The 25,669-nt window shown below is 42.9% G+C and overlaps 1 protein-coding gene across 1 annotated transcript in view; it reads left to right on the forward strand.

Moving 5' to 3' along the window:
- LOC138265066 (connector enhancer of kinase suppressor of ras 2-like) overlaps positions 1-25,669 on the forward strand; it is a 518,319-nt gene that overhangs the window by 393,409 nt on the left and 99,241 nt on the right. The window contains exon 8 of the mRNA XM_069212618.1: positions 13,288-13,358. Coding sequence (XP_069068719.1) covers positions 13,288-13,358 — 71 coding nt within the window. The remainder of the gene's footprint in view (positions 1-13,287; positions 13,359-25,669) is intronic.

The following is a 25,669-nucleotide window of genomic DNA, read 5'->3' on the forward strand; positions in this document are numbered from 1 at the left end:
CAAATGTATTTTTCAGAGTTGCATTTGTTTGTGAACATTTTATTTTGAAAGCAAAGAGTCACCACTCTTGCCCTCAAGCTTCTGCAAGTATTTGCTTCTAATAGAGAGCATTCTGGGAGCATTACATGTAGCCTCCTATTGTTAAACTTTGCAAACGTGTGTGCACATTCTGTTCATGGAACCACTGGCAGTAGTGCAGTCTGAGCTTACAACATCTAGTTAAAGCGTGCACCCTAATAATAAAGGCTTTACAGTAATGAACCATTAATACAAGCTTGAACAGCATAAACATAAGGGTACAAATATTACCTCAAAAGCAGACAAATCCCTTCCCTGCTCTAGAATGTGGTACTGTAAACTGGCAGCCAAAGGGTTTGTGCTGCGGGGGGTTAGGCCTAGTTGTCCCCAGGACAAAATAGCCTTCTAAACTTGTTGTCCTTTACCCCAAACAATATATCCTGGGCAGCGGGCTATAGGAATTCCAGACCCCTGCAAACACCCACACAACCACTCTCATACCCATTCAAAGAACCATACAATTACTGACTCATACAGCCACTCACACATCCATATAGCCATACATCTACGCACAAAACCACTCATTCATCCACAAACCCACCTATATGCCTATTCACACATAAATACAATCACTCACATGCCCACTCGCTCATCTATGCAGCCACTCTCATAAATACTTACTGTGCAAAGCAGCTACTCACACACCCACTCACTTACCCATACACCCAGTCAAACAGCCGCTCACTTACCCATACATCCACTTACACAGCCAGTCACTCACCTTTAAAGCCAATCACATAGCCACTCAGTCACCCATACAGCCACTCTCACACTCTCATCCACCCATAAAGCCACTCACACAGCCACCGCAGTTACTGATACAGCCACTCACACACACACACTAACCCACCAATACAGCCATTCACGCAGTCACTCACTCACCTATAGACCTACTAACACACCCACTCCCACTCCCACACTGATGCAGACAGTTGCAGTGCCACTTAAATTACATATATTAGAAACAGTATCACTCATTAGTAGTACATATGGAGTAGCTTAGTATTTATCTTTAACTCTCAGAATTGTTTACAAAACACACTCACTGGATGATGTATCCAGTGATGTCATTGGTTATGTAATCAATTATGTCATCAGTGATGTCACTTACCATGGCATGAGTGATGTAATGTGAGACGTCATAAGCAGTGCATTGTGGGGCATAAGTTACAGTTAGCTCAGGTAACTATGACTGCTGAATTTCACTGGTTTTGTATGAGTAAAATGTGTGCCTAACTATAACCTCCCTGTAACCCTTTTTTTGCAGTGAATATATACATTTATATATATTACCTTATCAACCTCCAGTCCCTAAACTCAACCACCCCTAATCCCTAAATGTACCCTTACCATCCAAATACTCCTACCCTAAATACACTCTTGCCACATGTTGGAAAATTAGTTATTGGTAAGGGCAGGTAAGTTCCTACACTTAGCAATAGACCACTAACCTCCACTTAGGTCCAGTCAGGTCTCAGTAAATTAAACCTAGCTCAACCCTTGGTAGCTTTACAGCTAGCGACAAGGCTTAATTTAGGAGACAAAGCTAAAGCATTCAAATATCACAAAACAGTAATTAAATAAAACACAGGAAACAGTTTAAAAATCCAAAACCACCACCACAGAAAATTCTAAATTTAAGTTGGTAAAAGTGTTTGCCACAGGTATACTTTTGTTAGGCTAAACTCCCTCTGTATTGTGCCATTGCTCAAGGCTTTTTACCTTCTGTATTACCCCGTAATGTTAGTAGGTTACGGCGGGGAACAAGGATTCTTGCCGTATCTATTAAGTTGTTTTGTATTATGTATTTATCTCTGCTCCTACATATACAAATATGAAAGAAAAGCAACAGCCCCTCTCACCCAATATTACAGTGAATTGTGAGATGTTTTCCGTGGGTGTCCAAAAATGTTAAAATGTCCGACAGCCTTAAAATAATGGACCTGTGTGCTGGCTGAGGTAGTACAGGACGTACGTGGATGTATTGCACTGTTTTCCCAGTCGACTCCTTTCATCCCGGGGCTGTCTCATTGATGTATTATGAAGTAACCATACATAAAGTATTGAGTTAGCACACTGAATTCCACAATGACCCAGCCTGCAGCAGAACTTTAGATTTACAGTGGTTATGGCGCCGTCCAGAAAATAAGCAAGTACCGGCTTTGAGACGCCCTTGACATATGGCTTTTGACAGCAGTGCTGTTTAAGTTTGTATGTGACCTAACAGAAGCCTAACCCTCTCAAACAAGTCTTACTGATAATGGTGTAAAAGGGAAACATGTCCAGAGATTGGGTTTACGTACAGTGTCTCCCCTACTTACCAACATTTTTATACATTAACTAGAGCTTTGCCAATAAAATGCATATGTTCTGTTCATTCCCAGACACGTGTACAGGCGTTCGAGCAGTCTGCTATAGCTCGGGGAGTTTATTAGAGATAACCAGAAAAACAATGCTGCTTAAAGGTATTGCCCAAAAACCGTGAAGCAGTTAAATATGCCAGAAGCGGCTCCTGGAAAAAAAACATATGTAGACCAGCAGGTTGTCATTTGAACGGAAGTGATTGTTGGTATTGCGATCCAGTTTCACTTCCTGAGTCTGCAGTCGTACCACCGAGCTCTCATGACAATAGACTTGAAGACAACACATTGAGAAGGGCCCATGGCCTAAAAACCCACAACACAACGTGTCCTCTGAGAATAAATCTGAGAATAAATCTGTCTCCGACATATCAAAACAAAACCTGTAACGTACTCATGAAACGATTTAGAAGGATGGAAGAATGCTTTGGTCTGTCTTGCAGATAATTGCATATGCCAGCTTTGTTAACAACATCTACACATTTTAAAAGGCACCAAGTATACCAGAAAGCTAACCATAGACGAAGGTTAACTTCCGGACCTAAAATTAGTTTTGTTCTGACCCCCTATTGTTATTGGGTTTTTGCCATTTTGACTTCCACTCATCTGCCTTTTCCTTTGCCTTTCCCATCTTATTCTTTTAGTTGCCCCCTGTTGCTCGATCTTTGCCTTTTGCTCAGCTGAGCAGGTAAAATGATCTAAAATACTACTCTTTGAGGTGCCTTTACTGCTCACACACATTCATTATTTACCTTTGAGGGGATGTTTTTGTTGGCATCACCATGATATCAAATATTGAAAATAATGGTATGTTATTTATTGTTTTTGGTAATTGTGCATTTGTGACAGTTAACAATGTATTGTTGCAAGTATGAGATTTAACAGTTTTTCACTTGTTGCTAATGGACCAAGCCAATTATTCAAGCTATTTGTAGATTACAGCAAATTCTCCTTGTTTACGTATATGTTTTGTTGACATCACCATGATATCAACTGTTTAGATTATTGGTATATTCTATCAATAATTTGATAGCAGGACCTCAATGACAATTAGTAAGGAACTATTTAAGCATGAGATTTAACAATATGCAATTGATGGTTATGTAACTAAATCAACTATCAGGACTATTTAAAGATGGTGGCAAATTCTCCTTGGCTGCATTATTGTTTTGCACTGGCATTGTTTGTGTTTACAGTAACACTGCATATATGCTTGTTGTCTGCAGTGGTGGCCAACCTGTGATCAAGGCCGGGTCACGGGCGAAACACTGTTTGCTCTTTATTAAAATATCACTGCACAAGCAGATCTGAAGTGTGTGAGTATTTTTGGCTGTAAATACGGTAAATACTTGTTCAAATATTTAAATATATACAAAGAGAGAGAGAGAGAGAGATTAATAGATAGATAGATAGATAGATAGATAGATAGGTAGATAGATAGATAGATAGATAGATAGATAGATAGATAGATAGATAGATAGAGCCGAAGGCCATCGCCTTAGCAGCGATTAGCTGTCCGCGCGGAGTTGGCTCCCTTGAATTGTTGGATGTGGATCATGGCCACTAAAACAAAATCTAAAATAACTAAAGGTTAAGGTAAAGTTATGATAAGCTATGGCTAGAACACTTCAAAATATGTTTAGAAAACCTCAGAAATTAACTTTAAAATCAGAGTTAAACTGCAGTTATGGTTATGAATTAAAACTGGAAACCATTGAATTTCACAAGATAAGATGAAGATGACGATCCATAAATTAAATCATACAATGGCCTAGAAAACTGTGGGCCTAATTCACCACCATACAGAGGTTTTCATTGCGGAGGTCCTGCCATGTGTGCGGCACCCCCGCCATGACTGCAGGGATATTTTGTGAATTAGGCCGTTTAACTCCCAATGCATAGATTATGACCTCCCAAATTTATATCAATAAATAACGACACGTATAAGGAAAATCTAATTAAATTACATAGTCAAACCAAAAAATTGTACTATACATGTAGTCTTCTCTTTCTAAGCGGTAAGAGTAATGTGATATGTATTCTCATCTGTAAGATGTTGTAATTGCAACTGTCACATTGAGGGTGAGGTCATGAATATTGCATTTGGTGTGCGAATTATGGTTTGCTTGGCTGTTGTGCAAGTTATGGATTGTATCCCTAACCATTATTATGCTTTTAAATTTAAAAAAAATATGTTTGTGTGTGTGCATGTGTATATAGGCGCTCACAACTGGGAAGTTATAGTTAGGATTGCTTTTCCACAAGAAACATTTTTTTTGGTTTCCTAATTACTTAAAAAATTCTCCTGCTCAGTGAGAGCGGACTTTTGATCTGTTTCCCTGCCCACACTGATGATGCGGGCATGGAAACAGATCAAAATATTGCCTCCGCCTGGAGGGAGCAGCATTGGTAGCTGCTTCCTCTGAGTGGGAGCAATGCAGGCTCCTGCTGCATGCGGGGAACCAGCTGAGGCCGCAGGAACCCCAGGCTCGCCCCCATGGACCCCAATGACTATTGGGTGGGTGTCCTGGGTGGGCACCAGGCCATCCAGTATTAAATGATGAGATACCCAGGGGTGGGGTCCCGGGGCCACTAACAGTTCAGGAAGGTGGAGCTGAGTGGCTCCTTCCCCTATATTGAAATGAGTGCCCCTTGGGGGATGGGCCTCCAGGAACAACAAGACTCAGGAAGGGGGAGCCAAGCATCCCCCTTCCCCTTTAATTTTAGTGATGGCCCTTGGGGTTGGGGACCCCAGGGCCAAACAAGGCTCAGGGAAGGGGGCCACCGAGTCAGTCTCCACTTTAAATAAAGAGACCAGCCCTAGGGTATGGGATCTCCAGGGTCTAATAAGGCTCAGGGAGGGGAGCAATGCAGCCCCCTCCCCTTTAATTAAAAAACGATACTGGGGCATGGGGTCCCCAGGACCTACTAAGGCTCAGGGATGGGGGCCATATGGTCTCTTTCCCTTTTATAGGAAAAAAAGGCTGTTGGAGATGGGGTCCCCATAGCCTAGTAAGGCTCAGGGAGGCAGGGCACTTGCCCCCCCCCCTTAAAAACCATAAGGCCTTGGGGTCCCCAGGGCTTAATGTCTTTATTAGGCACAGGGAAGTGACCACAAAGACCCCTTCCTTTTTAAAAAAATGTAAGGTCCCGTGGCTTTACGTATGGTAATTAAATATTACTTTACATTAAAAAAAATTGTAGTTAGCTGTGATAAAAAGATCTTTTTTTTAGAAGAACCTTAAAAATTCACTTAAAAACAAAGATTAAAGTAACATTATAGTTGGGTGTGATAAAAAGATCTTTAAAACAAAAACCTTAGAAATTCACTGAAAAAACAAGGTTTAAATTAACACCTTGAACTAAAACAGCCACAGTAATTTACCAATTATAGTTAACAGAGATACCAATAGCTTGAGCCCCGCCATGCAATGCTCATTGCCTCACATATTACATCACTCATGACATGTTCTATGACATCGCTGGTGACATCTTACAAGCTGCTTTTGTACACATTGCTCTATAAAAGGGTATAGCATTAGAAGTATGAAAGTAAACGTAAATTAGATCCGATTAATATGAAGCATCATTGCTGCTATTGTTAGAAATGGGGTTTTTGGTTGGCAGTCAGATTGCCCTCTGTCCAAGCAAGAACCCTCACTCTAATCAGGGTAAGTCACACACAATCCAAAATCAGCCTGTGCCCACCCTCTGGTAGCTTGGCACGAGCAGTCAGGCTTAACTTAGAAGGCAATGTGTAAAGCATTTGTGCAATAAATCATACAACACCATAGCATAACACCACAAAAATACACCACACAGTGTTTAGAAAAATATATAATATTTATCTGGGTATCTTCAGGTCAAAACGATCAAAGTTGCAATATGAATTTGTAAAGATATCACTGAAAAGTGATATAAAGGGTCTTAAGTCTTTAGAAAGTAAACAAAGTCTCTTTCAAACACAAAGTTCCTGGTTTCTGGTGGAAAATCTCCTCGGAGGGCCACAGGAGAAGAGATAAGTGGAAAACTGGTGTGTGCGTCGATTTCTCCTCAGCACACACAGACTTGCGTCGTTATTTTCCAAGCGGGGAGTCGTGCGTCATTTTCCGGCGCGCGGGCAGTCTCTTTCTGTGGTTCGCGGGGAGTACCAGATGTCCCGGGTCTGTGCGTGGATTTTCCTGCTTGTTTTCCGGCTGCGCGTCGTTCTGCGGGGCTGCGCGTCGAAGTTTCGATCTCACGGCAGGCGTCGCGTCGATTTCTCCTGGGGAGTCGGGCGGCGTTGTCCTTGCGAGGCCGTGCGTCAAAGTTTCGATCTCACGGCAGGCGTTGCGTCGATTTCTCCTGGGAAGTCGGGCGGCGTTGTCCTTGCGAGGCCGTGCGTCAAAGTTTCGATCTCACGGCAGGCGTCACACGATTTCTCCCGGGAAGTCGGGCGGCGTTGTCCTTACGAGGCCGTGCGTCAAAGTTTCGGTCGTCCCGAAGGCGTCGCGTCGATCAGCGTCGGTGTGCGGCGATTTTCTTGCAGCGGAAAAAGCTGTGCGTTGAAAATTTCGGCGCACGGAGCGTCCAAGTGGAAGAGAGAAGTCTTTTTGGTCCTGAGACTTCAGGGAACAGGAGGCAAGCTCTATCCAAGCCCTTGGAGAGCACTTTTACAGCCAGACAAGAGTTCAGCAAGGCAGCAGGCCAACAGCAAGGCAGCAGTCCTTTGTAGAAAAGCAGACAGGTGAGTCCTTTGAGCAGCCAGGCAGTTCTTCTTAGCAGGATGTAGTTTCTGGTTCAGATTTCTTCTCCAGCAAGTGTCTGATGAGGTAGGGCAGAGGCCCTGTTTTATACTAAATTGTGCCTTTGAAGTGGGGGTGACTTCAAAGAGTGTCTAAGAAATGCACCAAGCCCCCTTTCAGTTCAATCCTGTCTGCCAGAGTCCCAGTAGGGGGTGTGGCAATCCTTTGTGTGAGGGCAGGCCCTCCACCCTCCCAGCCCAGGAAGACCCATTCAAAATGCAGATGTATGCAAGTGAGGCTGAGTACCCTGTGTTTGGGGTGTGTCTGAGTGAATGCACAAGGAGCTGTCAACTAAACCTAGCCAGACGTGGATTGAAGGGCACAACAAGATTTTAGTGCAAAGAAATGCTCACTTTCTAAAAGTGGCATTTCTAGAATAGTAATATTAAATCCGACTTCACTAGTCAGCAGGACTTTATATTACCATTCTGGCCATACTAAATATGACCTTCCTGCTCCTTTCAGATCAGCAGCTGCCACTTCAACAGTGTATGAGGGCAGCCCCAATGTTAGCCTATGAAGGGAGCTGGCCTCACAGTAGTGTAAAAACGAATTTAGGAGTTTTACACTACCAGGACATATAACTACACAGGTACATGTCCTGCCTTTTACCTACACAGCACCCTGCTCTAGGGGTTACCTAGTTCACACATTAGGGATGACTTATATGTAGAAAAAGGGGAGTTCTAGGCTTGGCAAGTACTTTTAAATGCCAAGTCGAAGTGGCAGTGAAACTGCACACACAGGCCTTGCAATGGCAGGCCTGAGACAGGGTTAAGGGGCTACTGAAGTGGGTGGCACAACCAGTGCTGCAGGCCCACTAGCAGCATTTAATCTACAGGCCCTAGGCACATATAGTGCACTCTACTAGGGACTTATAAGTAAATTAAATAGCCAATCATGGATAAACCAATCAATAGTACCATTTACACAGAGAGCATATGCACTTTAGCACTGGTTAGCAGTGGTAAAGTGCCCAGAGGTCAAAAGCCAACAACAACAGGTCAGAAAAAATAGGACGAAGGAGGCAAAAAGTTTGGGGATGACCCTGTCAAAAAGCCAGGTCCAACAGCTATCATATATGCAACCCCTGTATAGGTAAAACAAGCTTGTGTTGTGTACAAAATTGATCTTATACCATACATTTGATGGGTAGCCAAGTTCATGTGGACCATGAAAGGGCAACCTATCCTGCACACTGTGTTCAATCTATATACAATAGTCCAAGGAAGACCAAGTTCTTCCAGATACTCAAGCCCTGTAACATAACTAATTCCCTATCAAGGACAGTCTTTCACTGTATCAAACTCCTGACAGTCACTGAATCTACATTGACAAATGAAGTGGATATGAGTAGAAAAGTGGGTACTGTTAACACTGTTTACTGTATGGGGAGAGTTTACTCTGTACCACCCTGTTTGAAGACAGTGAAACTCTTCCTGAGAAAAATACCACTGAGTATTAAAATAGTATCTACTAAGAACAGTGCAGTGTCTGTGCAAAACGTGTCCAAAGAGTGACTGCTTAAGATAGCCAACGCCTGAAGGTTCTAAATATCATAATACCTGCAGCCTTCTTACTGTGGTGAAAACTTTGCATATAACCCATTTTCTGAAGCAAAATAAACACATGTACATAGATTAGTATCTGTGCACACAGTGTTCTATGTTATGTGAAAACTGTCATGCTGAGATGATTCTGTGTAATAACTGAAGACTGCTTACAATACTTAATAGGCTTTATGCACAATCTTTAACATGTTGGAAACTTTTTCTACAGAGTCAAAGAACTTGTGTGGAACATGCTGAACACAAGTTGTCAACTGTCCCCTGCACACAGTGTTAGTCTTCAATACAAAGATTTATAATATGTTAAATACCTCTACACACATGAGATTTATTAGGATCACTTGCGTTTTGTAAACACTTACACCCATTACCTGGACACAGGCTGTACAAAATTAGGTAGAAAAGTAATATGGCAGTCAGAGAGATGTCATAAGTGATGTCATCAATTATGTAATTTGAGCTGTTATCAGTGATGTCATAGAATATGTTGTAAAAGTAGTTAGTTTTTTAAATTAAGAGTCAAACATATTTGTGTTTAATTTGTGTCCACTTTTTGCAAATTCAGGGCTACATGTACGTAGTATTTTGCACATCGCGAATTGGGCCGTTTGCGATGTGGCATGTACAAACCCATTTTTGCGATTCGGTAAACTATTAGGTATTCCCTTCCTAATTGCGAGTCGCAGTCCAATGTATGATTGTTTTGTGACCGCGAATATGGTCGCAAAACAATCGCAGTTAACACCAGTGTCACACTGGTGCTATCCCATTCGCAAACGGGAAGGGGTCCCCTTCGTGAATGGCAGTAGAAACATTTTTTCAGAGCAGGCAGTGGAAAATTAAACAAAAACATTTCATTTTTTGTTTTTGAAATGCATCTCATTTTCCTTTAAGGAAAACAGCTGGATTAAAAAAAAAAAACTTCTTTATTTAAGCAGTCACAGACATGGTGGTCTGCTGTCTCGAGCAGGCCACCATCCCTGTGAGGGCAGCCATTCCCAAGGGGGTCTCAAATTGCGACCTACCTCATGAATAATCATGAGGTGGGCATTTGCGACCCCCTTGCGAATCGCAAATAGTGTCATTGACACTGTGCAACATAAGTTTTTGCAACTCGCAAATTGCGATTCGCGAAACCAAACTTTCGTACATGTAGCCCTCAGTGTTAGTGCATCTGGCCCTAAACTCTGAAGTCCAGAGAGCATTAATTACAATGCTTGAGGTGTGATCCTGAAAATGTTATGCACAGCACAAGGTTATGGGCAGCCAGGGAGGAAAGTGAGGGGTACAGCACCATATTTCATTGGAATGCTGGTAATAGAGAAAAAGAAAAGAACATGTTTTTGAACATATCTGTCATGTGTACTCTAGCAGATTGCCGGAAAGTCTTCGGAAGTGTGCATTAAAGACAAAGAGTTGGCCTAGAATTATATGAGCTGCATATATTTCTATTGAGTACTCTGCTGACTCATGTAAATTCCCAGCTTGGGAAACCAACTCAAATTATAGGCATACGTCTAGAATACTCTGAAATATGCTTTGTTTGAGAATGAGATGCTATATTATAACAGAATAACGATTGTTGATAGGCACATGGCTGGATTTTCAAGAAGCATTTTAAACTTAACTGAAACCTAAAAGCAATTATTCTGGTGAAATCAGCATGTTAGATGCCAAGCGGACTATTCTTAAAAAGATATTCAGGAAAGTGATGGCTTAGATCTCTCCCTGCACACATTTTCTTGCTTATTGCTATTCACCAACATTCCAAGGAGTATACCTGGAAAGCTACACTAGCCACAGGTTCACAGGCATATTCTGGGACGGTCAGGTGACTTTTACAGTGGAGTTCTCCATAGCAGAGAACTCTTTACATGTGGAGTCCTCCATAGGAGAGACCTCTGCACAACTGGGAATACCCACGTGCAAAAGCATATTTAAAAATAAACTTTCAGTGGACAAAGCCCTCCCCCTGCACTTTCCACCAAATGTGTGGTAATATGTTTCCCTTCCCACCCTGGAGGGAAAGTTACTCCAGGACTCCAGCCCTGTGTTGGAGTATATCTCCAGCCATTCTCATTGTGGAAAGGGGTCACAGAAGGAATGCCCATAAATGTATCTGTTTGTGAGCATTCCCAATTTTCCAAGGTAAAACATGCCTTGGAAAATACACTTCCAACCCCTTGAATGGGATTTGCAAGTGCATATTTCTTTGCACTTGTGGCAAATAAGTGTGTATTCATAAATGGATTTACATCTGCAAGGAATCCGTCTGTGAATTATTGGCAGGCATAATACAGGTAAATTCTGTTGTAAGATTACACAAAGATTTCTGATATTATTGTCACAGATTCACATTTTATAAAAGCAGATACAACTTAGATGTAAAACTACTGGTACAAAATATATGAGGATATGAGGATGCAGAACAAAAAGTGAGGAAAGGAGATATATTTGATTTGATTCACATTCATTTGTAGACTAGCAATTTCAAGTGGAGTTCATCAGTGTTGGAATGGCACATTTCATTTGAGTAGAATATGCTTTCTTCAAAGTGGCTTTGCTTGGCCTTGTAAATATGGGTCTGCACAAAAAGTGATGCACCAGTGGCGCAAGCCGCCTGAATATAAGCCTCTCTGTATTTTGATACTTTTTTCAATTTCTATGGCGTTCCTTTCATCTCTTCGCATATGGAATAATGATTTACAAAGCACTGTTAAATGCCTTCAAAATAAAATGGTACTCAAACTCCCATTCAAATGGCTCTCAATTTCTGTGAGGACTTAATAATTAATATAAATATTTTTTACATCATTCCTGTTACATACCATACATCAGGTAGTTCTTGTGTTTTGTGAGTGATTATAAACCAGTTAGATCAGTGCTTAATTTGTAAAATAATAGGTGCAGATGGCCAGCGTTGTTCTCAGAAGCCCGCTACCGGCATTGCCGAATGCTGAGGTTCTCAAATACTGAGGCTGTATAGTCTTGATTTCACTTCCTGACTCTTTCATCCACCAGCATTCACTCCCTGGCCCTTTATTTCACTCTTGCAGGGACTTCCTTATCCCTGCTTTCTCCCTTTCTCACTGTTTTACCATCATTCTGTTTCTCCTGCTTTCCCCTTTGTGTTTCTTACTTTCTTCTTAAGTCCATGTCCTTAAACATGTGTGCCAGTGGGCCCATTGGCAACCATCTGCGTGAATTAAGCACTGACATAGATTCCTTTTGAAACTGGAACTTACCAAGTTGAATGTATACTTCTCTGCTGTAATTCTGCCTTCAGTTCAACATACTTTTTGTATAACAAAGGTTATCAAAGCGACATCAATGGGTGAAAATGAACTATGCGGATTCACAGAATGCTAATTTGTGGGAGTTTAAAACCAGAAGTTAGGCCTCATGAGTGTAGATAATGTGCAAGTTTGGTGAACCTTCAGGTGAAGAAAATGTATGGATAGGTGGAAACAAGCACCTTCCTATTCGTGCCCATTGGCAGGTTGGCAAACACTTTCACAGCCCAATCTTTGTGAGTATTCACAATCTTTTCCCATTGTTTTAAACCCCTTAATTTGCACCTTTAATTTTAGTGTCAGAAAAGTCGAAACCGAGAACCTCATGACAAGTCGTCCAGAAATCCTGTCATATATAGCTGCCAAGTTTCCCAGGTCCATGCGTGATCTGCCGCTTAAGTCTATGTCTTTTCCTTTGAATTCTGTGACTTGTAATGTTTTATAATGGGATAAAGAGGACTATAAATCCCGTAATTCCAATACATAATCCTGGACTAGAGCAGCACATCACGCATGGAACTGGGAAACTTGGCGGGACTGGTCATAGACGGAATCAGGAATTAGAATTGTGAAAAAGCTGCATTCTCAATTTTTTCTTTCACGGCTATTTCATCAGCAAAAAAGATGCCAAAATGTCTGGCTGGGAGAAGGACTAAAATTAAAAATTACTGTGGTTATGAGGTGCAGGATCACCATAATTCCCCCATTTCTCAAGGGCAAATCATGGCACATCTTGATATAGCATTGTATTTCCACACCTCAGGATTATGGATGCCTATGGTACCGGTATTTCCTTAGTTGGAATACAGGTGTAGTGTTTCTGAATCACCAGTATGACATGTGGTGAGGCTGCAGAAGTGCCAGGTTTGTGTAAAAGTATCCTAATAGAAACGATATATGCCGCACTTTTGCAGCACGGGGCAGCAATTCACAGAAGTAAACAACAGTAGGATGTCCTACAGAAATACATAAACTGTGTAGATTTACGTGCACACACCTGTGATTTTACAAACTCCCTAAAATGTGAGAATCTGTGCAAACACAGGCATAGCATCTGTATTTACGCAGAATTGTTTCTCGGTATTTTGGGAGACCATGTCTTAGGCCATATTGTGGGAGCACTCCTCCAGCAGCATGCCCCACTGAGCTTACTCAAACCATCCTCAGTAATGATGCTAAGTTTACCTCTTTGTGTCTTTATTAGATGGATGAACCGGCTGGGCCTCGCTGCCATTGGTTACACGCCAGACGAAAAGGATATCCGGCCAAACGAAGGTAACACATTGTCATCGACGTCCTTTGAATGTTTGAGATAGAAATTAACAACTAAAACTAGAGTATAACGCAGCCTGCACAATTGTGCAAAAATTATACTTGAATATTCGGGGTGGGAAACACTTTAACCGTGTATGTACTGTCTTTTATTCTTCGCAAAGAAGCCTGTGGAAGTTAGTCAGACATAGCTGGCTTAAACAATGGAATGGATAGGTGTGGTATATATATTAAGTTCTATGTCCACCACAAAAACAGAAACATACTGCTGCATTCTCTTCTGTGTGTTCCATTAAAGAAAGGAGTCATATAATGTATGTGCTGGGCGTACGCTTTCTCCAGTCTGCCTGCTACAGAGAAATACCTACTGTAAAGATAATTACTAAGTAGAAGGAATATGCTGCGGGTTGAGAAACTGCCACCTAAAAGTGACCTGTAATGGCCTGAGACTAGTTTCTGTTGTTGAACGAAACAACCGTGTTGAGTGGTCCCACCCCCCTTAACAGGGGAATGTCCATTTTATATAGATTGTGTTTTGTTTTATCTTGTTTCATTGATAGTATTGTGTTGTATTGCCTTTTTGACTGAGAACAAAATTATATCTACCAACCTACTTTGTATTCCTTTCAACAGGGGTAGGGGTGCACAGCCTGCCACAGTGTTTGGTCCGGTGTGAGTAAGGCGCTCCTTTAAGGCTGAGCCTGTCTGAAGCATTAGCATAGTGCTCCGTCTAGGCCAAGTCTTCCCTATAATACAGCTAGTTCGATATAACCTGCCCGCCTGTGGGAGGTGTGAATTGAAAGAAAAAATTCAGTCGATGAAGGCAATCCATCGCAGAATGCACCTAGTGAAATCATTTATTGAAAACTCTCTAAAACGTTGAACAAAAGAACAAAAATATCACTCACCAGCTTTCAAATCCCAGGTCAGTGGGATTGTTAGCGTGTCAGATCCTTAATAAGTAAACTTACAAGGAGACGCATCTAGGTCGACAAACCTTTGGACCGCTTTTGGAGACTTCCCAGTACGAAGTATTTTCTTACATCATCAACCAACAATATCAATAAATAATCAATAATGACAATCACTAATCAATGAACAATCAATAAGAATCAAAATTGAACACACCATGACCTTTCAGTCATGAATAACAACACCAGTTTAATTGAGTGTTAGGATATTTATTTCCCTATTAGTTACAATCTAATATCATGTCTATTAATCTCAATAGCAATAAACTCATCAGAAAACGCTACCAATTAGTAATCAGAGTACAACTTAATCAATGCATAGACTATATTCATTCAATATTTAGGCACATCACTAATCTGAATCAACTTAGCAGCGTCTCATTAGTACATGAATCAACAAAGCAAGATCTCAATCATTTGTCTATTTGCACAAGGTATTAGTGAACACCTTAACTAACCTCAAATTAGCATTAGCATGTTGGGCTTCATGCAAAACATTTAGTGAACACGAATTTAGAGAACATCTAAACTAAGGCCTCTATCAAAATAGCAGTTGGTACCTAGAAAGAAAAGGCAAACAGACAATCACAATTTGCATTGGATAGTTACCAATCCAACAGATCAGCAAGCAGCGTCAGTCTTCGTCCTCAGGACATCAGTCGATTCACCATCAGGCAAAGTAGGACGGGGCAAAATCTCAAGATAGCATTGCTAAGGAACGGATTACTTCCCTCAGATGGAGGAGAAGATAATATCAAGCAAAGATGGGCAGATGATGGTTTAAGGTGACAGGACAACTAAACTAAAATATGTCAACTTCAAAAGTCACTCTAGCAAAAGTCTCATAGCAAAGGAATGGCAAATGGTAGAAGTTCCAGTTTTTCCTTGGGTCACGCCGTTAAATCAAAACTGTCTAACTATTCCCTAATTCCTCATTGGATAAAGTTTGGTGCATCATTATGTCTGGCCAATAATTTGGTAAGCACCTTGCTAAAATTTTCCGCAGTTCACAGTTCCCATGTCACGGATTGGTCCATGTTATTGACGTCTTCAACGGTTGGAATGTCAGGTAGAAAATGTTACACTTTGCGCTCCAGTCAGTGTCTTCATTGTCTTCTCCTAGGAGAGTTAACCTTGCACCTGGTCTAAATTACACTGTTGCATTTAGCAAGAACATCGCCTTGAGCAAGCAGGTTCTCATGAGAAAGAATTTACTACGGCTACACACATATAGCTCCTGGAAAAGTACAACTTCGTGTCCTTCAAGAAAAAGCAGCACACTACACGTTAGAAAATGCAATTCAATATGAGGCCAGGCAGCTAGGCCCAAGCCCTTGCTAAGTTAAAGCCCTTTTGTTTAATGAAGCAAATTCTTAACACATAACCCTAATTATGATATACTAATACAAATTCAAAATTATTGCATAATAATTCAGAATTAACAAGCCTTTTCATTAGTCTTCGTATACATTGGTAACCGCTCCCCGTGGGCACATTTCAAACGTGTGCATTATTTTCTCTGTTAACACATTTTCTATGAAGCTTCATCACACAATACATTGCAAGCTTCCGTATTAATATTGCTTTTAAAAGGACACACTCCAACAGGATAATTAACACTTCATAAAAGTCACTAGAAATAATACATAATAATAGTTTGTGCTGCTTTTGATAAGCAACGCAAAGTTTGAAAATGGTGGAGAATAACATTGTTTGGGTTTAAATAGTTATCCTTACCTATTTCTAACACGATCCTAACAGCAAGAAGAAAACAGAGAGGGAGAACAGGTGGCAAAGACATGCGCATGATTTGAGTTAATGACAAAGATGGGGCAGGTGGTCAATGACATGGTAGCAAATTGGGAAATTAAAGAAATGAAATGGAGGAGACATGCAGGTAAGGGGAACAAATTAACAAAAGGCAGAGCTCAACAGAATAGGAAAGGAGAGAAAATGTTAAAAATAAAAACAAGTTTGAGGAGGAGGAAGAAAAATAAGATGAGTGAAGAAGTAGAAAGGGGGAGAAGGGACAGGAGATGTAAACAGACAACAGTATTGAAGAGTGTGTCAGAGGGAGCAAGCTTTGTAGAGGACCGGGGGCGAGCAGCTCTTGTCTTTAAAAGGTTTTATTTGGGCCATAAGAGAAAACCAACATGGTTAAATGAAAATATAAAGGAATCAAGTACAGAGATGAAAGTCATTCATCAAGGTGGTTTCAAAAACATGGAGAGTTACTTGCATCTTTTGAAAAGGAAGTTCAATGCATAGTTTCAAAGAAGCCTGTTTCTTTAATTCATTTTTACCAAATTCACATACAACAGTGCAATTCTCGGTAGAAGCTGCAAGCAAGCAGTGCCTGATTTATCTTAGGGATCAAAGTGTCTGACCACAAACACTCTAAAAAACTGATGCAGTCAGTCCAAAAGGCTGAGCTGTCGGCTCATCCCTCCCATCTCACAAGCAGTACTTCACCAAAAACCCAAATTGTAAAAGGTGATTTGTGGCAGCCTTCACGCAAGGACTCAAGAGAGGGACTTCGCAGGGGAGTTGTGGTTAAACGGAGATTACCCCTTTCTCACAGGAGCATCAAGTTTCAGTCACACACAGGCAATGAAAGAGATGCAGTAACATTTTAAATAGGTTTTATTAACAAATTAACAAGACTGCAATCTACTGTAAATTGCAAGGGCTGTAATGATTAGGAAAATGAACAATACAAGAAAAAGGATGGTAAAAATGAGAGTCATTGTTACAAGGACCCCCACCATCTTGCAATAATATGAGATGTGAAATAAGCTCTAATACCCTGGTATCTCTAACCTAATCTCTAACCTAAAGAGAGGTAGGTGTGTTAAACCTAATCTGTTAGTACCATGTCCATGAGAAGAGCCCCCAAACATCGTTACCTTCGAATGAGGTCTCCGTGGGGACACAAAGGCTGGGTCTGCATCAAGGCGATGTGTAGCAAACAGGGGCGAAGAAGAGCCCCCCACCTGCCAGCAGCAGAAGCTGCAAACCTTTCAAAACCAAAGGATAATAAACAATGTTTACTATCCTTTCGTTATGAAAGGGGCAGGGCCATGGGGGTGAATAGCAGTGAGGAGGAGTGTACAGCACTCCCCCTCAGAGGGCATGTGTGTTTGGCAGGCCAGACACACATGCTCAGTAGGCTCTCTCCAGCCCAAAAAACACAGTTACCTGGCTGGAGAGAGCCTGCACAGGCTTCCAGTCTACCTGGGAACGCCCTGGCTGGGCACTTCCAGCCAATCCTGACGCTGCTCTGAGCAGCGTCAGGATTGACCGCAGGGCAGGCTGGGAGCCTGTGCCTGCAGTGACGATGGAAAGGAGAGTGGCGTGGTGCGGGTTGGTGGATCAGGGACGTTTTTATTTGTTTTATTTATTAAATATACCCCCACCCCCTAGCCCCCACCTCCCCCCATGCCGCACCCCCCCCACCCGCCCCTTTTTAGCACTGCGAGCCACAACTGTTAGCACAGATAGCATTGATGGCATCTGGTAGAAATCCCTCTGATAATCTTGTCTGTGTGAGATGTATTTATACAGATCCTGTAGGATCCCTGATGCAGGTATGTTCCTAAACAATAGATATGAAGGCATGCTTGGGGCGGCAATTATATAAGCAATTCCCTGAAAAAGTACATTATGTTACTGTCACACGTAAGTGGGAAAGTACATGATGTGAAAACCTACGTATATCACTTATCTTTCCAAGCTTATAGTGACGCATTCACAGTGGCACTTCCTAACTATAAATATAGCAGCCCTTTTGGATCAAATAATTAAATAAATGTGCTAAAACAGAGCAAGCTAAGTAGGTTAAAAGTCAGGAGGTGACAGGGGCACAGGCATGCAAGCCAGAAGGCTAAGCTAAACTCCTGATTCCCATTAAAACAAAATAGGATCCACTACAGTGTATTGCCTAAAGGCCTCCTTTTCTATAAAGAAGCTTCTCATCTCGCTTTGCTGATCTGAGCAGAGTACAATAAACAGGATGGAAGGTTTTGATGTTGGGGGATTGAGTCAAAGGAAAAATATCACATCTCTGATTCACTGACTTACCAAACAAGTCCTAGTAAATATCTACTGTATCCAATACATTTGATATCTAATGCTGCATGTGTAATTCCCCACAAAATCAGCAGTTTCCTTTTTACAAAATCTTAATCCCGAAAATGAAGTCTCATTACCATTGACCTCAGTCCGATAACAAGTCTGCTATCTCACATCCTCCACAATTTTCCTTTGTCTCTATCCCCAGGCCCTGCTGGCTGAAAAAGGTAAAAACAGTGAATGCAAGGTACTCCTCCTTTGACCAGACTATGGCACCGAGAATGAAGCAAAATAGAAATATTAATCTTTGATTTTTTAAATCTGAACATTGGCATCCACTTTTATTATTCACATGCAAATTCTCTCCACCCTTTAGAAAGACCAAGAATACATCAGACAATTTTTACCTGACCCCTAGCTTTTCCCAGACAAAACTGGCAATGCAGTCACATAAAGTGGAACTCAAATGAATATTTCCTTGGATTTCAATGATTCTAACAGGCCTATGTAATTTAGGTTCAGTCCACTCCAAAAGAATAATATCTTAAAAGTTATGTTGTCCATTACTATTATGTTATCAATGAAACTTTACTCAACCAAGCTAAAACTTCCAAGGTCTATAAATGTGCCCGAGGAAAGAATCCTCCACTTGCCCAGAGTCAACATTAATAGCCTAAACACTCCCCCCCATTTTGATACCTTGAAAGTTCCGAAGATAGTGATCTTCATCAACTGACAATATTCTCACACTTTAACAACCTTGTATCAACCTTTCTTCTAATACCTGAACTCTATGCCCTTCCTTTTGACTGCCAAAGTGCCAAGAGCCCCACCTGAGTCTCTTTATAAGTCCCAGAATTACATATTCTCGTGGGGCGCAATAAGGTGTGTGCTGCACACCTCGAAGAATATACATAAACTGAAACTACAACAAACCTCATAGTAAGTTCATAAACATGCCTCATCCTCTATCACTGAAAGAGACTAACCTTAGACCAAAGGAGACTAAATTAGAAGACAAATTCAATTTCACAGAGCACCATTTTGTTCCCCAATATGTAAATTCCTTTTTGGTCACCTGTAGCTATTACTACACTGTACATTCACACACTCAGTTTAGACTGAAATGAGTGTGTTCTGAAGGCGTTATCCAAAATGGTAACAGGCATCTCAAACTAGACTTAACTTACTTCTTATGCTGGTGAGTGGGACTAGGACAGTGCGTGTGTTTGAAGTGCTAGTTCTGGGACAGTTCCCTTGAATCCTACAGAGACGCATACCTAACTATGACTTAGTATGACTTAGTATCTTTTCAAGCTTGCTTAGATTTATCTTGTGACCTGTCAATGAAACTCACATAGGAAGCTTTAATTGAGTGTTCATTTTACCGGCCATTTCTTGCCATACCTCCAGCAGCACAGCATTTTGGTGTAAACCATACCAGCTCACACATTAAATCAGCAATGCAAGAATGCATAAAATGTGGCTAAACTGCCTCTGATATTCTCCACCTGCAATGTTGAAAGAGGTGCTAGTTATTCCATATACCAGGAGGACAAGTCTAGAGATTATAAGCACTCATTGTAGCAGGTATATGCCTGACATGCAAAGATCAGTGTAAGCAAGTAACAGTAAAGGTAATAAAAAGAAAACTTCTATTTGTTGAGACAGGAATGTCCCCTGCATGGTAGAAGCAAGTGTATCCCTACCCTGAGTGAATGATGGGTGTGAAACTGCTATTCTGACTTGTTTCATGCTAATCAACCATGTGTACAGAGATCTAGGGATGTCCCTGGTAAAGCAAAAATACAGAACCTGTTCTGTGACTTGGAGAGGTGCATCAAACATGCTTCCATATTGGCCACTAAATGAAAGTCCATGCACTGGGTGCATCACGAAAAGCAGTAGTGGCAGCTTACTTTGTTCTTTGAAAATATTCTGTGTCCAGTATGTGTTAAGGAGAGGCCAGCCTCTTATGTGAAGTTCTGCTGTTATGTGAAAGCCAGAACCCCTCTCTGGCATACAATGTGCATGTTTAGTGCAAACTAGTTCTAAAACCTGAGACTGCAGATCAACATCCCCTGGTTGGAAAATGGGCAACAGAGTGGGAACAAACCATCCCACTTTGCTCCAGTCTCAAGTTTTCTTGGCCAAGGAACAGAGACCCTCATTATGACATTGGCGGGCAGCAACGTCATACCGCCCTCAGGCCACATGGGCGGCCTGAACCTCTCCAGCCCTATTTTGAGTTCCCCAATGGGCCGGTGGAAACAGTGTTTCCACCTGCCGGCCCAGCGGGGAGCAGGGCCTTAACATTGGAGCCGGCTCCTAATGGAGCAGGCGGCAATGTGGTGATGCAGCGGGTGCAGCAGCACCCGTCGCGCATTCCACTGCCCGTAATTTGGGCAGTGAAATTTGCGATGGGGTTGTGCTTAGGGGCCACTGCTCTGCTCATGCTGCATGCATGAGCAGTGCAGGGGCCACCCTAGTCCCCCATCCCCCATTCCGCCAGCCTTTCCATGGCAGTGTAAACCGCCATGGACAGGCTGGCGGATGGGGACTCGTAATCCCGAGGGCTTCGCTGCTTGCAGCGCTGCCCTGACAGATTACAACCACTGGGACCACCAGGCTACAGGCTGGCGAAAGCCTGGCGGTGTCGGCGATTGGACCGTGGCGGCTCTGCCACAACTGCGGTGGCCCCACCGCCACCGTGACCCTGGTGGTCTGGTGACTGCCAGGGTCATAATGACCCCTAGAGTGTCCTGCAGAGTATGTGAACGGGTGCTGTACAACCAGGGTTGGTGTCTGCTTGACAGCCAGTCCTCCAAAGTTTAAGGGACATGACCTGAAGACTTCACTTTCTTCTGGAGGAGGTGAGGGCCTACTTGATATGCCTAAGAGCTTGCGTGCCTGCTGAAAAGGGGAAGTAGAGTTTCTGGCTGTGCAAGAGGATAGATTGTCCAGGAAGGAAATCTCAGTGTGTTCCTTCCACGAGGATCACCCAAAGAAAGCTGACTTGCTGACAGAGAAGTGGCAGGAGTAGTCCATATCATGGAGTACTCCCCCCTCACTCTGCCCCGTCTTAGCTTGTGTGAGCTGCATCAGGCTAAAAGAGGACAAGTATCCTGTGTAGATCTGCAGTTTGCCACGAGTTTCAGAGACAGGTTCTGCCAATGCTGTGAGTAAAACCATGCCTCCACGGAAGCAGGAAGGCTTTATTGAGACACCAATGTGAGAAATTCGGCCTGGAGGCAGCAACTGTCACACCAAAATACTTGTCGCCAGCTAGCCAAGAAGGCCACCAAAGACGAGTACTGTCGAGTAGATCTGCTTCAGCAATAGTCCCACATGAGGCTGAGGACCCAGACCCCCACAGGAGAGAACTGCTACTGTGAGTGCAGTAGGCCAGATCATATCCGGCACACAGTTCGATCTGCTACAATAACGAAGAGGTAAAAAGAGGGGCATAGCCTGCACTGGGGACAAGAGGCTAAATGCACAGAGACGAGTCTGCTGTGCATGCTAAACACTTTTGGCAGGAGGGGTAAAGAGACATTGAACCTAGCTGCATATTTGACTTGTGAAAGTATTTGAGCCATTTGCATCTGTAGCTAATCTTGCAAATATACTTAGCGTGTTGAAGACCTAAGATACTGGATCTCCATAATAGATGGTGAAATGTTGGTATCGGGAGGAAACTGGGAAGAGGAGGATATTTGTGCCTCACTGTTTAACACAACTTAGTTTACAAACCAGTATGCCATTTTCACTAAATGGCATAGTGTTGCATTCTGACATTAAAGTCTTTCTTTTCACATTAAAGAAAAGCACTGGATTAGACATTTCATTATTGTGTCTGTTGGTTGACTGTTGAGCTCTGAGCTCTTACCTCCAACACTATGGCCCTCATTCCGACCCTGGCGGTGTCTCACCGCCAGGGCAGAGGGCAGAGGAAGCACCGCCAACAGGCTGGCGGTGCTTCCGTGGCATTCTGACCGCGGCGGTACAGCCGCGGTCAGAAACGGGAAACCGGCGGTGTCCCGCCGGTTTCCCGCTGCCCTGGGGAATCCTCCACGGCGGCGCTGCTAGCAGCGCCGCCATGGGGATTCCGACCCCCTTACCGCCATCCTGTTCCTGGCGGTGTTCGCCGCCAGGAACCGGATGGCGGTAACGGGTGTCGTGGGGCCCCTGGGGGCCCCTGCAGTGCCCATGCCAATGGCATGGGCACTGCAGGGGCCCCCTAACAGGGCCCCACTATGATTTTCAGTGTCTGCCAAGCAGACACTGAAAATCGCGACGGGTGCAACTGCACCCGTCGCACCCCTTTCTCTCCGCCGGCTCCATTCGGAGCCGGCATCCTAATGGAAGGGGGTTTCCCGCTGGGCTGGCGGGCGGCCTTCTGGCGGTCGCCCGCCAGCCCAGCGGGAAACTCAGAATAACCGCGGCGGTCTTTTGACCATGCAGCGGTATTCTGACGGCGGTACTTTGGCGGGCGGCCTCCGCCGCCTGCCAAAGTCAGAATGAGGGCCTATGTCCCTGAGAAGCCAGTGACTGCTCACCCTCACCAAACTGAGAGTCAAGTGAGGAAAGGATTGTACTTGGCAGAGGGTGCCAAGGGAAGGGCCTCCAAACAACAATTTGAGATAACCTATAGCCATTTACCAGGCTGTCAATCAGCATCAAGTTGTGTAGGGTCTTGTTTCAAGATAGTGCAGTCAACAATAGATCTTCAAGGTGATCCTCACAGATCTTAGACTTGATTGAAACATCAATCTGTGAAAATACAAATTCAGGTTAACTTGACAGTCCCGTCTACTATAGTTGAGATCAGAATCATTTAACTATTTTGATGTAAAATTGTGCCCTAGCAAGAAACCTATAGATCTACACATTGTATAGTGTTAAAAAAAGATGCTTGGTCAGAATTCATGATGCCAGCATCAAATAGTCCTGGGTAAAGTTATAAAGCTATACAAATGATTATGTGCATATTATGTCAAACTATGTCACTTATTCCTACACTTGCTTTGCTGAATTGGACAAAATACTAGATGCTTACTTGGGAGCAGATGGCGAGGCCTAAAAGTCCCACTATTTTCTCTTAATGTCCTTTAAGAAATGGAAATGTAAGGATCCTTCATTTCAAATCTACACTGTCTTGAGAAATCCAAATTACAATTACTGATGAAAGATAATTTCTTTGTGAAAGTAGCAGAGATTGTAGCTGTGAAATATTGGGGCACATGAGATGTAACTTGATGCTTATTCTTAATGTGAACCCTGGTTTATTCAGATATGCCCGAGATGTTTGTCAAATGAGCTAAGTTTTGAATGAGTTATGAAAATAGATATAAGAATTGTAAGACTTCTATATTTTCACAAACTCTCTACAGATGCAAACTTCAGAATGGCAAGTTTCAGAAAAATAATAGCTAATCTATATCATTAGGAAAGAATGGTTGGGATCCTTTGTTGAACCAAAATAACATATACTAACAGTTTGGAAATCACTTGCCAACTGAGGCAACTGAATTTCAGGTGCGTGTGCATGAATACAAGATCACTTTACCTGGGATTTAAACAAATCAGTAATATTTAGATTATTTGTTCATGATGTGACCTTTAAGTGCCAAAAGCTTGGCGGGAACTATTTAAAGATAGTAAAGGAATGACTGAAAAACGCCATCAAGAATTACTCTGGGCACTTTTCAGGCCATTGTTTTTAATTTGTCTACACAATTAGAAATAGGGAAAAACCATGTTTAAACCACTCTTAAGTGAACCCTATAAGTGATGGTCTACTTGGATTGCTAGCCTATATTACTTTCTAGTAGAATAATAAGAAATCTCAGACATATGTAAAATATATTTTGCCTCATCAGTAAGATGATGTTTAAGTTTGTATGTCACAGAGGAGGGGGAGCTTGCCTGGCCTGAAGATGGCTGCCTTTTAGGCGAGCCCCTGTGGCTACTATCAGTCCTCCATTTTTACTGGTACTGTATATCACCTAATTCTACGGAATTGCTATTGGCATGTTGCGCTGGACAGTGCAACCCATGCCAGATTTTCCCTGTAAATTTACCATTTGTGCAGCCAAGCAGTCATGGTGGCCATGCAGCCGAACTGTTCTTGATGACTGAGACGCTGCTCTAATGGACGGTGTTGCCTGCAGTGGCTCTGTGGCCGAACTAGAGGTTGGGGCCGCAGCAATCAGCAGAGTGGGGCAATACTAACAACCTGACTGTGTACAGGGCTGAGCAGCCCAGAGTTCAATTGCAGCAGGCCAGCAGGGCCTGGGAAGACATGTGCAGCCCGCCCCTCCTGAAACTGTATTGCTTGCAGAGCCCACAATATGGACATCGGAGAGAGGTGGGAGCAGCTTGAGCCCGTTGGGTGCCCCTGCTTCACTAGTGAGTGGTGTGCGGACCAGGGCTGTGTGGGGCAGGCCCGGGCTGTGGAGATGTACATGGTGCCCTGAGAGAGTCAGGTAACTGGACTGCACCTCGGGCCTGCTGCACACAGGAGCTTGGCAGTGACTGGCAGACCCAATTCTTAACCTGAACCTCCAGTGAACATGTTTGACTGGGGACTGGTTTCCTTTGGGCATTAGCAGTGGCAGGAAGCAGCTACCCTGATAGAATAGTGGGGGTAGGTGTTGGTGTGCTTGGGCATCTTTCAGTGTGGTCCATTGGACTGCACTGGAGAATAGAACAGACTTTACCTGCTGGCTATTGCTGGAGTGTTCGGAGGCCCTGTATTCCACTTGCAACCTGTCCCTGGGCAGCACCTTGAGTCCATAGTTGAGCACAGAGCATATCAGCACACCTCTAGACACTGAATAGGTGCAGTTATGGGCAAAACGGATAAATTGCAGCCCAAACTGCAGTCTGACTTATAGAAACCCCCCAGGAGCTTTGACTACAGCATGAGGATGGCAGAGGGAATGCAAGGCGCAGTCCCGCCAGAAATAGGCAATCGCTTGTGGTTTACTCTGAGGAATATGCAGCATAGTCTCACCAAGATTGATGATAAGATTGACACCTATTCAGATGGACAGAATGTCAGAATGCCTGGACAAGCACACTGAATGCCTTGATATGGTGGAAAGGATGGTGTCTGAGGTTGAGGACAAGCAGGTCACTGCTTTGACATCTCAGAAGAAAGTGGAAAAGGCCCTTGCCATGCTACAGGCCAAGACAGAAGAACTGGAGGCCAAATTGTGTTGGAACAATCTCAGGCTAGTCGATCTGGCTGAATCCACTATTTTTGGC

Source organism: Pleurodeles waltl, chromosome 2_1 (genome assembly GCF_031143425.1).
Source record: "Pleurodeles waltl isolate 20211129_DDA chromosome 2_1, aPleWal1.hap1.20221129, whole genome shotgun sequence".
NCBI lineage: Eukaryota > Metazoa > Chordata > Amphibia > Caudata > Salamandridae > Pleurodeles > Pleurodeles waltl.